The sequence below is a fragment of the Pseudopipra pipra genome, chromosome 5, assembly GCF_036250125.1.
Source record: "Pseudopipra pipra isolate bDixPip1 chromosome 5, bDixPip1.hap1, whole genome shotgun sequence".
Lineage (NCBI taxonomy): Eukaryota > Metazoa > Chordata > Aves > Passeriformes > Pipridae > Pseudopipra > Pseudopipra pipra.
The window spans coordinates 36,026,119-36,044,581 of record NC_087553.1 but is presented as its reverse complement, the minus strand read 5'-3'; the positions used below and the strand labels follow the sequence as shown (position 1 = coordinate 36,044,581).

The following is an 18,463-nucleotide window of genomic DNA, read 5'->3' as shown; positions in this document are numbered from 1 at the left end:
AGTGAAAATGCTCATAATGTCTTATCCATAAAGTAACCATGGTGTTGAATGCATGGTTGCTTGTGGTATTCATGTTTCAAGTTGTTCTAAAACAACAACATTATAAACTTTAGGATGAACTGTGATATATACAGTAGTTATCTCTCTGATGTTTACCGATTATTCACTTGTCCTCTTTATGTGCAGTCTGCAGATACGAATGAAAAGGACGTTGTCTTTAATGATTCTGCTTGTGCAGGAGAAGAGAACATGTATTTATACAGAACTTTCAAAAGTTAAATCAAGTTAAATCAATTCACTTCATTTGTGCAGAAATTGCACTGTAGCATCCTTCCTTTTCCTGGGAAGGGTTATACTACTATGAAGTAGGGGAAAGGATCATTTCCATCTAACAGATGGAAGGATACTCACTACATTCCTGAAGCAGACAATTACTCTCATGTGTCTGCAAACACATTCACACTTGAAAACTCAAATGTGAACGTAAACTAATTCTAGCAGTTCAGGCTGGGAGCTTCCCAGTATGGGTGACAAATCCAGTCAGAATTTTAGACAGACAGTATTAATTCTCCTTTAAAGACAATAAGTAGTCAGCCTGGATTAAAAAGGATTTTGTTTTATTTGGAAAAAGGCACACACTCTTTATTATTAAACATGTATCTTTTACCTGCAATACTAAGAATCTCAACATCATTTTTAATTTGATACCACAAGTATCACCATAGCTAGTCAATGCTCAAAACTTAAATGGATATCATTTATTTATAGCTTAATTATGCTTAAACTTTCTAAACGCACAAAACGAATATTTTTTTTAAATTACTCCGCACTGTGAGACTATTTTCAGAGGAAAACTCAACTATCACAAGTCTTCCAGAATAGAAAAAATCACAACTAGCCCTGAACAAGAACAGTTACATTAGAAATACAGAAATAAAAGCAAAAAGATTAAATTACCAAGGTAATAAACATCTGCTACAGTACAAGGAGAAACAGTTGACAGAGATTTGCTGCAATAAGTCAACATACTTGGAAGATCATCAGTTATATACACACACCAATGCTCTTTTTGTCCTGGATATATTTAAGTAGTCCTAAAGAAATGCTTAATAACAGAAGTAGAAATGCTTCTAAAATTGCTGGTGTCAATACCTCTTGCAGGTACTTACGCCAGACAGACTGTCATGGAACAGATCCGTAGTGAACTTCTAGATCAAGTTAAATTACAAGATCCAGAACTAGTTTGTTTCCCTTTAAACAAAATTTTTAAGTATAATCCTCACCTCCCTAGTCTCAGCAGCTACGAGTACTTAAAAACGAAGTCATGGATTGCAGTGGCAATTTCTCCAACTAAAACAGTTGTTTCTTATTAAAAACCTCAGATGTTTATGATTGTTAATACTGACGCACACGAAGAGACTCAACCGACATCTTCATAAGAGGTCTGCAGTCCGAGAAATACTAACACTCAGTAATGGTATCCTTATTTATTAATTGGGTATTTGTTTTCCAGTAATTAATTACCTTTATTTTGGCAACTAATATTGATTTGTTGCAATTCAAGCTGAAAATAGCCATACAGAACATACAGAAAACCATAAAACGTCTGGAGGCATGTAACTCTGCTCTCCTAGTAAAATGTTAATAAGTAATTTGATCTCCAATACTACTTTTGGTATCCTTTAAGGTTGCAGGTTTCCAAGGTGTAATGATATGATACAAGTTGAAAAGAGCTTTGATGTAGGTTTATCAGTTGTTTTTGACATACAAAACCCACTATATCTTTTGTAGTGCTTATGCCAGTCACAAATTTTTCCACAGCTAATTCTCAGTACAGCTGGATAAGAAAAAAAAAAATCCTTAATTAGGTTGTACTTCCCACTTTGGAAGTCACTGATTTATTTCTTGTTATCCTCTTTTCTCATTCTACCGCTCAAAGTCAGAGCCAATATACAACAGAATTAATCTCCAATTGTGTCAATACAAATCTGGCAATTAACCATGCAAAGTTTTGCTTTAAAGACAGAAAAAACACTCAATTGTAAATATAGACTGTATATTAACTTTCAGTTAATATACATATCAAGAAACACTTGATATTATTTGAAAAATGAAGAGAGAGACATTTTAATTTCATTATAAAATTCACCAGTTTCTAAATATGGTTGAAATGCTTTTTTAGGGAATAAATCCCTCAACCATTAGTGCACATTATCAATGATAAAAATATTTCTGGACAATTTTAACCTTCAATTCTGCATGTAGTTCTGCTTTTCTGTACTACAGTATATGACCATAACAGAACCACCATTGTGCATTATCAAAATAGGAATTATGTGATGTTCATAGTAAAGTATCATGAAAATAATTTTCTCTTATTTGCTTTAGTCAATGAGAGTACTTTCCTGTTTAGATTTCCTAGATGACTCTGGTTACCCAGAAACACACATGGTTGACCTAAGCAGTTTGGCATGAATTTTAAGACATGAAAGTTCAGAAATCTCCAGAGGACTTACCCATTCACTTAATATTGCATAGTAACATCCTCCTCCCCTCACCCACCAAAAGAAGACCCCTAGTAAATTAACTTGGCCTAGGTATGTTAATACCAGAGTCATTCAGGAATCATATAACCTTCCCAAGAGACACGGGTTCCCACTTCCATCAGTCTCTCTGCTTTTAAATCACAGAATTGAGAACAACGGAGATGTTGGACTGGCCATGGGTTAGTGAATTGCTAGTAAGGTAGTAACTTAACACCTTTAAATCACCTGGGATAAAAACATATCCTATGTTTGAGCTTGACTCTAAAGGTACCCTACTGAAATAAAAGGACAATGGCAAGTAGCAACTAGACAATCACTAACACTCTATATAATACATAGTTTTTCCTAGAATCTACTAAATTTCTCACAAGAGTGATAATGAATTGTTATTGACACATTTTCTTCCAAAAAAAGCCCTCTAAATCTTCCAAACTGTCAGCAGAAGTGTTATGCTTCACGATACAATTTGTGGGAACTTTTAAAATAATGAAGAGTTTTAGACTTGTATAATAACACACAGCAATAATAAGGTCCCGAGGCACTTGATGTGTGAGTTCACAATGGTTTTGTTCACATGTTCTGCCAGAGAATTATACTGGTTTCAAATATTTGCAAACTTCCCTTGCTAGTGTCTCTTCAAGGCAGGGTATCAGAAGCATTTCTGCCAAATACTTCTGTCAGTTGTATGTCCAACGTAAAATAAATAATTCTAATTTTGGCATTACTGTTGCTAATTTTTAGTCAACACACATGCAAACCGAGATAATATGAAGACAAGTAACTCTTGTTTATGTTTTGTTGTTATTTTTCTTTGGTTTAAAATGTATATGAAACACAGTTCAGGAAATATCTCATTTACAACTTCATATTGCTATCTGTGTGTTCTGCAGTAAAACCTAAATGTTGCTTCAATATGTTTGACATCTTATGCTGTACATCAGTGTGTGTATTTCCTACCTAGTAAACAGAGAAGGAAATCAGATGTTCTTCCAGAGAAAGTTTCATATTTATTCAAAAGGCATACATCTCAACTGACTTTTTTATTACTTGAAATTTTCAATTTCATGAAACTTAAATTGAGGGACTTCTTACTGTTTCAGTAATATTACAAACAATACTCATTAGTGTATATTCTAGGGCCTATACAAACCCTCATACCATTTAACCGCCTGAGTAAAGGTTTCAAATGATGTCCCATGAGATCTCATCTACTGTGAAGGAAAACACCGAGGCATCCTGGACTCTACGTGTCTTGAAAAATATTTTAAAGCTTTGAAAAGTTCTTCCTCATCAGAATGCACAAATGCAAAATAACCTATCCTATATCCAAAACAATCCAAGGTGTAATAGCTGGATTTTAAATTTAAGAAACAGTCATTAAATACACAATATGAAAACAACTGGAAAATCTGAAAAGGTGATTGTTATATATATTATATATATAAAAATATAACAATATTGCTATATTGTTATATTTTAACATTGACTTTAAGTTTTAAAGTGACAAGAACTATATTCATGCAACTTTCTGACACCAAACTTCAGTACTGTAAGAAAAAGACTGGACTCTCTGAAATATTTTTATTTCTAGTGTCCTGACTCAAAGGACATGTACATTTAATCTGATCCAGAATGAAAAATACGCTGTATTAAGATGACAAAGTACAAAAAAAAATTCAGTGTAACAAAAATTTTAAGAAGAGAGTTGTTAATTGAGGTCTGTGGTTAAAGTCTAATGAAAATTTTGTCTGTTATCATGTTATAGAAGAATAAGTACAGTCATAACTGGATTGTAACATCTAACCAGGTACTTTTTAAACACCTTGTTTGTTTAAAATCAAGGATAAAAAGGGGGTCTTTATACCATTCGATGTTTCAGAAAGGCATGAATCACTAGTATGCCCCTCTACTTTTGTTATGTACAAAAATTTTCACTCAGCTTAAAAAAAATGAATCAAAAAACTCATATTGGTTATGATCACTACAAATTTTAAGATGTCAGCTTTAAGCAGGAGAGTATTGCAAAAGTGTCTGCTAAAATGAAAGCTCCAGGCTTTGTCTAAATTCTCAACACAGCAAACAAATTGTCTGACTGCAAACTTGCATTTCATTGCTAACGCAAAAGCTATAAAATAAACTGCAGTGCACAACTTCAATATGATTCTAAGAACTTATTAATGCTGATACCAGAGGTGATTTATTTGGCTTTTTGGTGTTTTGTGTTTGCTTTTTTTTTTTTTTCAATAAAACCTTCCCCTCCTGACAGAATACTGTTAAACACAGAAAAAAAATTGCTACTTTCTACTACTGTCAATCTTTCAGATACAGTAAAAAAAACTTCAACATACAAGAGTTCTAGAGCAAGTCATCAATCTGCAAAATGTTATACATCAGTAATAAGGCATCCACTTTACAGCTGTTTAAACAAAAAAGGAAGCTTTTCCCAAAATATATATTTTGGACCTCTGTAAACAAAGTTTATATGTATTGCTTCCATTCGTTTAAAAAATATACACCCACATGGATTGAAAGTGATCTTGGTGCTATGAATCTTAAATTATTGCAATTTATGCAGATGTAATCTGAAGATACAAAACCCAAATATTTTTGAACTTAATATTTTGAAATACATCAAAAAATTTAATTATGCTTATGTGAAAAGAAAGCTAAAAATATACCCCAAATTTTATGTCATTTCATTGAACAAGTACTATGAAAATAAACATTCATCTGGTTTCCTAACAATAAATATACAAACAGTTATTATAACATACTGCAACACACAGGAAGTATTACTACATTGACCTTAATGTTCACTCAGTAGTTTTTAAATCTTTCCTCATTGAGGTCTGAATCTTCTACCTTGTCAGCTGTCCAACAACTTTTAAGAGGGTTTTATTTTCTTGTTTCAACTGTTCATTTTCATCTTCTATATCATCTAGGTCCTGTGCAAAAAAAAAGAAGAAGAATCATTTCCCAGAACATAAACTCTCAATTAGTAGCAGTAGGAATTTAGCATCTTAGCTCTGACATGAAGAAGATGGGGTAGGGAAGAATTAGTGTCACAGTAGGTACCCTTACAACTGTTAAAACCGGCCAGTTTCCAAGTGTTACTGTAATTACAAAATATTAATATTATATTCCCACATACAAGTACCTTTAAATAGAAATACATTCAGACTAAAGCTACAGCAGGAATTAATGAATAAAGAAACCAAAATAGGATGGGTGTGATTATTTTTCTGGCATATACAGAGAGAGCATTACTCAGATATTGCCTCTGCTCTCCCAGACTGTGCTTGTCTGCAATTATCCCACTCACATATACACATCACTCATTATTACTGCAAGATCTGCTTTGTGTTTTAAATTAACTAACAATATTTTCAGAAACAGATCTGCCTGTCCATTTTTTGTTTTCTGTGAAAAAAATTAAAATGGATTCTGTAACTTCTGTCTAAACCGCTGAAAGACCCAACAGCACACACAATAATAATGAGCGCTCTAAATAGATTGCTTTCACCCCAAATGTTTGCCTCTTTTCCACAAATTACCATTTTTATCCAGTTCCCATTTTACTTCTTCACTTCCTACCAAGTCTTTTCAAGCCTTTAAACCGAAAACCAGTGAAAATGGCTGCTTAATGCAAGTATTACTTGAGCAAAAGTAGTTTTACTCTATAAAAAAACACATGGAAGAAACAGAACGTGAACAAAACAAAGAAAGAAAAACAGAAAAGTGGTATCAAGAACAGCACTCTAAGGAGAAAAATTAATGAAAGGCAAAGGAAAAAGAACCAGAATTCTCATTGGAAATCTTAATGTCTCTTGATTCAAGTCTGCAAAACTCTCCTGTTGCTTTAAGTAGTAAAAGATTTTCTTTCTCGTCTCTTTAAGTTGTTAAGTAGCATTTGACATATGAAGCCCAGTTTCTTATTTCTTTTTAGTGAGGTCACTCCAGAAGTGCATGCTAGAGATGATGTGTTTAATTGGTATAATCATTTTTAAAAGCCTCTTCAGTTTGTGAAGCCAAAATCCATACCACAATACCTCTGCAATGACTTTATTGTTTTTCTAATCGGAATCAAGAAATCGCTAGCAGAAATTCCTCTTTGCTTCACAGAAGTAATGCTGCGTCACAGTATGAATGACTTCCAGGAAAAGCATTTGACCACTCCAGCATAACAGATACAAGTGGCTTAAACAACAAAATATGCAAAGTTTTGATGCTATAAATACAGTTTAATATAAAGAAACACACTTTATATTTTCAATAAAATGTGTGTTTTGTTTTGGTTTGGTTTTTTAGTTTAATATACAGAATACTTTATTTGAACTTGTTAACCTAGCCATTGGATGCCTCAATTAAAGCTTACCTAAAGACCCTCCGTTTAAAATACCGCAACTGACTCAGAAAAAAAAAAAAATTACAAGTTTGTGAAATGCTTATGCTGCAAAAATAACATTCCAAAGATTACTACAAGTAAGAGACTCTTGAATATGAGCCAGGAAAAATAACTGTTGCAGTTTAAATATCTACAGAAACAATGGGCTGAGAGATGCAGGGGATTTTGCCACTTTGAAGTTTAAAGTTTCTTATTCAAAATTACACCGCTAATTTATGCTTATTAGCAAAAAAGATGCAATAGCAGGAAAGTTTGGACTTCACATACCAAAAGAACCAATAACTATACAACTGACACTAACTGGACTGTAAATCCTCATTGACAGACCCTCTCCAAACACACTTTTAACTACAATGACATCTTACTGAGGTCAGAGATGACTAAGTGTAAACTAGTCAACAGTTGAACTTTGCCTACAAATATTTAAATAGTTTGAGATGCCTTTCCCTTCAGACATTTGAAGTTTTAATGAAGCAATTACCCCTTTCTTACAAAGAACATGGCAGACATACTTTTAATGTCTAATGTCTAATGTAATGGAATGAGAGAATGCCATTTATGGCCTTTTCTGTTCCTCAATATAAATGCAGCTCAGGATTCTTGGAAAAACAGTTTTTCAGTTGCAACACAAGGTCTTAGACAATCAAGGATTCATCCATGGTCATCAACTGACTGAAACTTGTAGAAAGAGCATTTCTTTAATATGCACTGAGCAGTCAGAAAGCTATGCAGTAAAATGGCTTTTTAAGAAGTTATTTAGAGTCTTTGACATGAAATTCTTTCCATACCCATGCATCTCAACATGCAATAACTATATATTTTGATGAACAGAAAATCTGGAGAAATACCATGAACATGTAGATGTTCAAATTTAGACACCTCTATTTAGGTTGCCTACGAGCAAAATTTTTAAAAAGATCTCTGCATAAGGTCCCTAAGGTAAGTTTAGTCCTCAGAACATCCTTCTATCTGAACAGAAGGCTGAAGATCACAACTGTTCTTCCATGCAAAGCATCCAAACCTAGTGCTAGGTCTACAGACTAACACTCCCCAAAGAACATATGGATGTCCAAGTGCTGGCTCTTGTGTTCTCAGTTATGATAATAAACCTGAAGCAAATATAACTGCCCTATTAACTTCCATAACTTTCTATCATCAGAATGATGTAGTATTTCTACGGCTTTTCTCTTTCTAAATCCACATGGATAGCCAATATAGAAGAAAACATATATCCAAGAGTTAATAAACAAGAAAGTAAAGCTGAATCTGTTTTAATGGAAGCATCTCTTGAGACATGGGTTCAAACTTTTTAGAAAAGACAAACTATGCTGGTCACAAAGACAAAAGGCAGCTTTTTGATCATTAAGAAAAGCCCAAGAGACATGGACATAAATAACTTGCACTCAATGAAGCAAACAGACAGTGTTAAAGCTATGAAGAATGCTGATCTCATGGAGAAAAAAAAATTCCATCCTCTTCTGCGCTTAAAAGTATCTACCAAGAAAGCATCAATAAGATGGCTTTGTAGATCTCATGGAAAGGTACAGTTTTAGTCATAGTATAATAAAGTGGTTTTTGAAAGGACTATATTCTGTTCAATGTTTACTTTCCTGTAACAAGCAGAAATTGTCACTGTCCTTAACACAGGCAAGGCACAGACACTGCCTGACTTTACTACAAATGTTCAAAGATGGTTTCTAGCTAGACACTTCATGGATTTAATTTAGGACATCATACTTCAAATATAGCAGAAAAAAATAACATTGTTTCTGGAACAGCAAACCTCTGTCATAGTCCTAAACCACAAGATTTCAGTGATTTAGGTTACTTTGATTTGTTCTTTCTGACCTTTGAGGCAGGAAGTAGGACATGACTAATCATATTAAATAGCTTTGCCATCCATTATGTAGAAGGAATGAACACCTGCCTTGACTGTAATAATGTCATAATCTTAGATGTGACAGATTCTTTGCAGAATGAAAAACAGCATGAAGACCAATGCCTCACTTAAAATAGAAGTCTCTTCAAAACAGGCAATACCTCATTTATCCTCCAGACTCACTTGCAACTTTCTTCATAAAAAAATCAAAATATATGTTTCAGAATAATCTCCTTTCATTCTTAGATTAGTTTGCAAACCTGTGAATGCTGTCCTTCTTTGCCATAGATGAAGAGATGCAAAATGAGATTCTGACATTGTTCATGCAGAGTTATTGCCTCCCTTCACTGCTGCATTGACCAAAGCCATATCTGCACTGGACTAGAAGACGCATATATCCCTCGTACATCCAGGCTCCACACCTGAGCCAGGACATGCAAGATGAGGTCACTAATCCACTCTACAAAAGAATTTCTGTTAAAATTGGGGCAACTTTCTTCTATTAACTTTTAAATTTCTCATCCTGTTCCATTTCCAAGCATGTCTCATTCTTCTAACCCCCTCTTTTCCTGCCTTCATACCTTGCCTGAGTGATGCTACCTCAGCTGTCCTGCCTTCTGACTTGTTCTGCTTTTACTTGGGATCAACTATAAAGAGTATGAGAATATGTGTCAGAACATAAAAAACTTGCTCCCAAGTCTTTTTTAAGAGAATCTAAATTATTATTAGTAATTAAAAGCTGGCTAAAATGAAATTAAATTTCTAATTACTTTGAAAAAGTCCTGTGTAACAATTTATTGAGAAAATTGTCAAAACCCCAACTTAATTGTTTCTTGGTATTCTACATACTGAATCTGAAAAGGGACAGTCAAGTGCTTTTGCTTTTATAACCTTGCTCTATGAACACTTAGAGCAACAACAAAATCAGGCACTCCAATAACACAGAACTCAGAGAAGTTAATCATGACAAACACAAGTTACCTGGAAAAAAATATAACTTATGACATGCCTCTTGAGATCTATGCAATACAAAAGATCCCTCACACTCCACTCAGTGGATGCAGGTGTCTGAAGAACAGAACAGAGAATGCAGAGACTTTTATCCCCTCTTTCTAAAGAACCTCATAAGAAAGTATTTGCTTACTCTGTTTAATAAATCAATTTCTTCCTTCAGCTTTCCAATTAGTTCCTCTTTGTCCTGCGTCATCTTCATTAATCTTGCATTTTCCTGCCTTTCCTTTGCAAGTTCCTAAAACCAGAATATTCAATGAAGTTGAAAATGTTATTTTTAAGAGACAGTTTAAAGTTTAATACCATTTAAAACAAAGAAAGAAGAACCCACACACACTTAGTTATAATTCCTTTCCTACAGCAAGTCAAATCCACATCTTCAAGTCCTTTTACATTTTAAGTAGCTAAAGAAACGTTCAAGATAATATTTTACCCACAGCAAATCTGTGTGATACCTGATTCAAATGATAATGTTTTAATTAATATTTAACTTAAGCATGAACCCAAAATTGGATAGGGGCCCAGAACAGAAGAAGTAAATGTAAAGTATGAGCTTCCAAATTTCTTATACTGGGAGGCTTAATCTTATTTATGGTTGGTTTTTTGGTTTTTTGTTTGTTTAACTACCATTAGCAAGGAAGGAAGACTAAATGTTCGATCTATGGGCCTGAATGTGAGAAAAAATGAAAATGTTCATTAGGAATTCAGTAAGTCAGGATTCAGGATACTGAAAGACAGCCCTCAAATCTTCCTCTGTTTTTCATGTTAGTGGCAATTTAAGTATTTCAGAAAGAAGCTGATTTAGAAGGGAGGGTTATGGTGTACTTCACTCAAACCCAGGTTCCTCAAGTCTTAAAAAAACAGTAATTTCTACAAAATACGGTTTATTTTCACCCGTTCCAACACCTATTCAAATTGTGTTTACTTAGTAACTGATCCATACAATTAAAGAATATTTGGCAAGGTACCCACAAAAAAATCTACTTCAGAGGAAGACAGAAAAGCTAGTAATAAATTACACAGGTGACATTATTTAGCAAAATACTGGCTTACATGAAAAACTCAGCTTTAACATTATTACATTTTCCCAAAACTGTTTGTATGAAGTTAATCTGAAATAATGAAAACTGCTTTAAATATGTATTTTAAATGTTTAAAACTTTAACAACTGGATAGCAATAAATTTTATAATATTTTGATACATTAAAAAAATCCAAAACCATAAGTAGATCAGAAACAGGTTTGCTAATTTTCTGAACAGCCAGTGAGCCCCTTCTTCCCTCCCCCAAGATATTTGTTCTTTCTTGGTGTGTCATGAGGTACGAAAGAGAAATACACAGAGCACTGCTGGCTCTGTTATCTTTACCTCAACTACTTCTCACTTACATACCAAATGAAAACTAAACATCCATGATTTGAAAGTTCACATTCTTCTCAGTCAGCCTGACTCTTTATACATTTTTATAGACATAACTATCTGTACTTCAAGCATTTAGCATTTATCAATGCTACTCCAAGCATTCATAGCATTTATCTATGTATTTTACTTGTAAATTTCCCCACAGACTTTTGAAAGTACTTTATTTCAGACGTATGCCATGGAGAGGTTAGTTGGCACTTACCCTTTCAAGTTCCTCAATCCTCTTTTCCAAAGTGTTACTTGGTAGAGAACTGCCAGAAGAATTTGCATCCCTGCTGTATCTGCTGTAAGTTGTCCTCTCTGTTCGGGAATATCTATTTGGAGCGTCATCTTCTGGTGCATTAGCTGTGCTATGAAAGTCAAAGAGCAGACACACCTATTTATACATTTAACTAAATGGAAATGATAGCAGTAACAAAACTGTTTTCCAAAGCACTCAACGGGTCAGTCTAATAAACTGCAGAAAACGTGTGGCTGAGAACTCGCTAAATTCGCTGCCTCAAAGATTCGAATACCTGGATAATGCAGCTCTCATCCACATGGGTAATCGACTTTAAACACATGTTTATCCTATCTTACTTTTAAAATTTCATGAACTGTGCACATTAAAAACCAAGCTAAATAATTTTATTTCAAGGAGTAAAGTTTGAAACCAAGCATACATAAAGGATGAAAAACAAGTACATGTCCAAAACGTAAGAAGAATATCAACTGACTTTTCAGGAACTATGGATTTGGCCTGTACTCCACTATGGTTGCTATATACAAAACCAGTGCTAATTTAAAAATATATATAAGAAGTCAACCATTTTCACTCACAAAACTAACAGTGCTCTTCCCATAGCTGTTTTCTTCCTAATCGTAATATTACTTACCTTCAACACAGAACCTAATGAAAAATGAAGAACAACAGAACAGAGTGCCCTGGGAACAGGTAGAGATACTGATCTTTCCCTCTCCAATTCACTAAAACTATACTTCTTAGACTTTGAAAATAAACAGTCAAACTGCCAAAGACCAAAAAAAAAAAAAAAACCAACCCAAAAACAAACAATCCCCTCTTCTATCTTCACCAGGGAACTCAAAAGCCACATAGAGATTGTCCTCAAAAACCAGCTGTCCCTGTTTGAGCAGAGGACTGGACATGCTGGACATGGACGAGGTCCCTTCCAACTTCACTCAGCCTGTGATTCTGCAAAATCACACAGCTGAAGTATGTATACAATGGTTTTCTAGAACACTTAGGAAAAGAATGAAAAGAACTACAAGCATCCCTATAACATTTCCTTCAAAACAGAGAAGAGTATATGATTAATGCGTTCATTTAACAGTTTTGCATTTCATAACTTTAGAAAACCCTTGCTGACCACGTGCAGATTTAGATGGATATAGTGCAAATCAAAAGCAGGAGTATCTGGCAAAGGCATGTCTTTTCATGGATATAAATATTCTTTTGCTCTAGTACGTGTGAAGTTTCCAAGGCACACTGACACAATTGTAAGGAATTTTGTAGCTTAATGTTATTACCATATTTAGCACTGTTTATTCTTCATTCAGGAGATTTTTCAAAAAACGTTTCTAGGACCGGATATGCATGTTACAACACAACATAAGAGAAATATTTTAGCTTAACTCTATAAATTCTAGATTATTTAGCTTTCTGGAAGATGTGTAGTTGTATTCTGCTAATGTCTAAAGGATAGACCACACAAAAAAAAGGCTCAATTTTTCATCACTCAAAAATTGACCCTATTGTCAACATATTGGAGTACCTCAACTCAGCTCTAGCAAGTGATATTGGCAGAAGCTCCTACATGAAGATGAGAAGAAAGAATATCTAGACAGGAAGGGTTTCATTAATACAGAAAATGCCTTAATTTTTCAGTATTTTCCCTGAAATTTACACCCAGAAATTTCCTCGCCTATTCCACTGGGCAGCAGACCCTACTGAACACATTCTTTTTCACTGTTAGCATGTACAAATGACATATCAGGAAGAGTTCTAGGAAATGGGATTTAAAAAAACATTTAAGGAGGCATCAGCCCATAATCTAATATATGGAATGTGACAGATAAAAATTTCATTATTTGTGCTGTTATAACCAATGTCTAGTACACAGCAATGGAAAAAATGTACCATCCAGGACACAACAGGCGTATCTTTAACAAAGAATGGAATTTTAGTCTTCAGATATGTCACTTTATGAGCATTAAATGTGAAACAGTCATAAAATCATAGAATATGCTGCATTGGAAGAGACCCATCAGGACCGCTGACTCCAACTTCTGGCCCTGGATAGGACACCCTAAGGATCACACCATGTGCCTTAGAGTGTTGTCAAAATGCTTCTTGAACTCTGCCAGGCTTGGTGCTGTGACCACTGGCCTGGGGAACCTGTTCCAGTGCCCAAACACCCTTGGGGTGAAAAACCTCTTTCTAATATCCAATCTAAACCTCCCCTGACTCAGCTTCAGGCCATTCCCTTGGGTCCTGTCACTGGTCACCACAGAGAAGAGATCAGTGCCTGTCCCTGCTCTTCCCCTCATGAGGATGTTGAAGACCGCAGTGAGATCTCCCCTCAGTCTCCTCTTCTCCAGGCTGAACAGACCAAGTGACCTCAGCCACTCCTCATACGGCTTCCCCTCAAGGCCCTTCACCGTCCTCATGGCCCTCCTTTGGGACACTCTCTTATAGCTTAATGTCTGTTTTATATTCTGGCACCCCAAACTGCCACAATATTCAAAGGTGAGGCCACACTAGGTCAGAGCAGAGTAGGACAATCCCCCTCCTTGACTGGGTGGTGATGCTTTGCCTGATGCCCCCCAGGACATGGTTGGCCCTCCTGGCTGCCAGGGCACTGCTGACTAGAATAACAGTATCACTGAACTTGGTGTCTCTCTACTAAGAGAAAATACCTATTAAGCACCACCACCAAAGATGAGTCTGTGGAATTATACCTGTAGATTAGATACAGATATATAAACATATTTCTAAAAGATTTCTCCTGGCTGTACTTAAATAAAAACCATATAGCAAAATCAACTCTCATTGCAGTTTGACTACTCTTACAGGGAAACAGAAATTCTGTTTTGGAAAAATGTTTCTAGTTATTTCCTTTACAGTAAAATCAGTTATTCAGAGAGGCAGGTTCTAAAGCATTATTACAGAAAGGTGAAATAAATCTTGCTCCTTCCAATGCCTCTTTGATTCTCTCAATGTCTTCCTAAAGCACTGTCCAATTTGCCATTTCATCCAATTAAAATCACCCTATCAAAACTGTATTTCAACCACAACATGTTCAATTACTACAGGTTTATTTTCATTGCCAGAATCTTGTAACTATACTCGATTTGAAAATGCCTAATTACTTATTTCTCTGCAATCGAGTCAGTTGCTAACAGATTCTTTGGAAGAAACAGCAAAGGACAATTTTTTCTAAATAGGCCATCTTGGACTTTTGTTACTGCTTAAGCCAAATTTGTGGCTTTCAGAGTTGAGCTAAGGAAAAGAAGTCTTGTCTTCTCTAAAGCTGCATGTTCCTAGTCTGCTCCATTTTTCCCTTACTCTGGCCTTCAGGTGAGTGTGAAACCACTCAAGGAACTGATGCAGCAATCCAGCAGACAAGTAAAAGGAAGCCATCAACTTTCAGCCAAGTGGTTGGCTTCTTGAAGTGGTACCTTGTCCAGCTGCATGAGCACTGGCACAACAGGCAGTGAGAAGTTCAGCTAGTACAACTTCGACCATGAAAATCTTCTGCAGAAATAAAACCTAAGTCTTTAGCATTGATTCAAGAGGGGCTAGAAAAGTCAAGAAAAGCATCTTGAGTGATCCCTGTCTAAAATACACTGTTCGTATCTGCACAGTAGTGATTCTAATGTAACAAGCTAGATGAGACAATGCTTCCACAGCAAAATTCCCAAACACAGGAAGCAAGCAAGTCTGGGCATAGCTTTATGAAACAGTATTTTGCAGCTGTGGTTTTTCTGAATTAGTGAGACCAAGGTTAGTGTAATGGAATGTAAATTGTTATAGTTTAAGTCTTATAGTTACCTAAAAAACACTGAGCAAGATAATTTCAGCAGTGCTCAAACATTTCCTTCAGAGCCCCTTCGATTAACGCTCTGAAGCACTGGGTTCTTCTCTTCTTATGGTCTCTACTTCCCCATTTATTTTTCAACTCTTGCATGAATGCTAAACTTGAATACAATGTAGTCTTCTGAAATTAGTGCTAAATGGTTCTAGCTCTACGGATCCAGGTTAACATGTTGTACTATCCAAGAAGAAGGGGAAATAATCCTCTCTGACATTTTGACTGGAAGCCATAAAAGCATACTATATTGTATTCATTTCTGCTAATAAACAAACTTATAGAGGGAATACATCCCTGAACTACTAAGAGATTTTAATCTCTTTCTGTAAACTGATCCAGCTGATCTGTCTGATCCATGAACCATGCAAAAATCTTCTGAGTTATTTTAAATCCTGATCTGCAAGGTTTTTTTTACAATTTTTTAAAAAGAAACTAAACTGGTTCAAAAGCTAGTAGACAATCTTAAAAGTAAGCTGCTAAAACAAATTCTCTGTGCTTATAAAAATATTCCTCTGTCCACATACATATCTTGATTTACTGCTACTTGCAAACAAGCTTTTTGGTTCACAGAATGCAACAGAAACACAATTTATGTTTACATGTAGATTACACTCAAATATTTCAATAAACAGAATACACTTTGTCATTCTCCTGTTTGAGAAATCAGTGATAACACCAACTATACTGACAGCATCAGACCTAAATCAGAAAACCATTCTTACTAATGGCAATGTGCTTGGTGCTTTAAAATAACTCACAAAGCAAGGCAAAAACTGGCAGACCCAGTTTCAGGAACAGTAGTTTGGAATGGCCAAAATGAGGCATACCTCACTAAGAAAAGCTTAGAGAAAAATTAAAGAAAAGGAAGTTGATATGGGCCGTTACAACTGAAGTATAACTATACATTTTAACACGTGAAGCTCACAGTTAGGACACACAGCTCATCACAGCTCCCATGCACATCCTGTGGTCTTCGTGTCAGCATGACCTTGCAGATTCTGGTCATCCTTTTAATAGATCTCACAGTATCACTCCAGATCACAACAAAACCATCACTTTCTTTTGAAAATATTTTACATGGTTAATCATGCAACTACAAAGGAACCCCTCCACAAACTTTTAGGGTGTGTGAAAATTTCTGAAGTAAATTCAAAAGACAGACTACAATTATAGAGTAAGATCCTCATCACAAACTTTTATTTAAGTGCATGAGGAGACAAGTTCAGTTTGTCCACGTCAGCCAGAACAGAAGAATAACACACAGCAGCCAGCAGAATTCATATGTAAACAAGTCTTCCAGTCAATGGACACTCAGTGAAAAGGGTTTCCCAGCAATGTCATATAAATGTTCAACCATGGATTGCTGCATCCATATAAGGCAAAGTAGCCAGTGTGTCTGATTAAATAGGTAGTGTAAAATCTGTGCAATTCCTTGAGTCCTACAACATATTGAGAAAACAATGATTCTATGAGAACACACATCACAGAAACTTCTCTGCTCTTAAGTCTCTCTTCTGTTGCTAGGTACAGGAGGCTGGGTATCTCAATGTAGACACAATCATAGAACTATTGAGGTTGAAAAAAACCCTCCAGGATCATCAAGCCCAACTGTAAAAAATGAGAACAGCTATATGGAAAGGCAAAAGAAAGGTACTGGAAGCCAGGAATGGTATCAGTAACCCAGGACTGGAAGTCAGAAGAGGACAGAGACGAAACAGAAAAAAAAAACCCAAGTAATCAGAAAAATAACAAACAGAAGACTAGGACCTCAGTGATTAAATATAAGGATGTAAGAGAAAGGGGGAGAGAAGGGAAAGGGTATGTAACTAGCCTAGAAAATAGAAACCAGCAAAGTGAAGAAAAATGCTGAGATGAAGAAATGTCATGTTTGATGAGGAACAATAGGGGAAGAGGGCAAAAAATGAAGAAGCAGGAGTAGTAAAGATGGAAAAAACCAACCTGAAAATTTCTAACAAATAATTCATTCTTTCAATGGGAAAGAGAGTCTACAACAGAACACAGAATTTTAGGAAAACATATTTCTATTCTTGCTATCAAATGTCTATAAAGTCTAGAAACAACCTCTCTCCCACGAAGTACTGACCACCTGCTGTCAGAGTAATGCAAGTAACAGTTTCAAATGGGATTGTCCCTATGTGAGAACATGCTTTGCTCTCACAGTTTGCTTTGAAAACCTAAGGAAGTACACCCAAAACTGTTAAAAGCACATTAAGCTCATTTGAACCTTGAAGCAGCTTCTGATCTCCATTCAGCCTTCACACACCAACAGTCCAGTTCTAGGTGTAATCACAGAACAGCATTTTCTGTTTCCAAAGGACTTCTAACTGTATTTGGGACTTCAGTGGGGTCCGAGTGATTTGGATAAGAATTACTGGAGAGAAGGCTGCTTTCTGTAAGACCTTCACCTACTGCAGATGTTGGAAGTGGCAAACAAGCCCAGAACGACTCTGGTCCTGACTCCTTCAGCATTCACACCAGAAAGTGAAGTCACTGGGAGACACACTTTAAGTACCCTTAAGTGAAAAATTACTTCAGGGGAGGTAAAAATTTTCAAATATAGAGGAAAATTAAATAGATACTATAGACTCTAATCACAGCGGGCATTGTATGCCTCAGGAAGTACAATTAGAATAAAACCCACTGAGTATTTGTGAGCACTAGGCACTGTGCTGACAGTAGAAAATAATCCTTTGCTTTCAACATGAAGTTTTGAGACTGTGCAACAAGTAAGATAGATGGCAACATGCATAAAATATTGAACAGCAGCTTGCAGCAAGTCAGATTCCTCCTAAATGTGATGCCAGTCCTGATGGGGAAAGTTGACAGTGACCTTACATCCCACATATAACTAAAGCTGACTGAGGGAAGACTGCACAACCAAGTCTTATTTAGCATTTTCTAGCATTGGTGCTTCCTATTTTTGCAATGCCAATCAGATGAATTAGCTTATTTTCAAATAAGTTACGAATGTGGCTGTGCAAACTTCTATTTATTACTCCCCCACGCTGTAAGGGGGGTACTTTTGAATTAAATGATCAATGGAGCATAGAGGAGTGAGAAAGGAATCATATTAGGATGTGAAACCAGCTG

General features: G+C 35.6%; 1 protein-coding gene across 1 annotated transcript in view; it reads right to left on the bottom strand.

The window, feature by feature from the left end:
• Positions 1-600: 600 nt before the first annotated feature.
• The window catches only part of PAWR (pro-apoptotic WT1 regulator), a 79,649-nt gene continuing 61,786 nt past the window's right edge, over positions 601-18,463 (bottom strand). The window contains exons 5-7 of the mRNA XM_064655594.1: positions 11,464-11,611; positions 9,975-10,079; positions 601-5,491 (exon numbers count right to left, since the gene is read on the bottom strand). Of these exons, the coding sequence (XP_064511664.1) occupies positions 5,405-5,491; positions 9,975-10,079; positions 11,464-11,611 (340 nt within the window). The 3' untranslated portion in view covers positions 601-5,404. The remainder of the gene's footprint in view (positions 5,492-9,974; positions 10,080-11,463; positions 11,612-18,463) is intronic.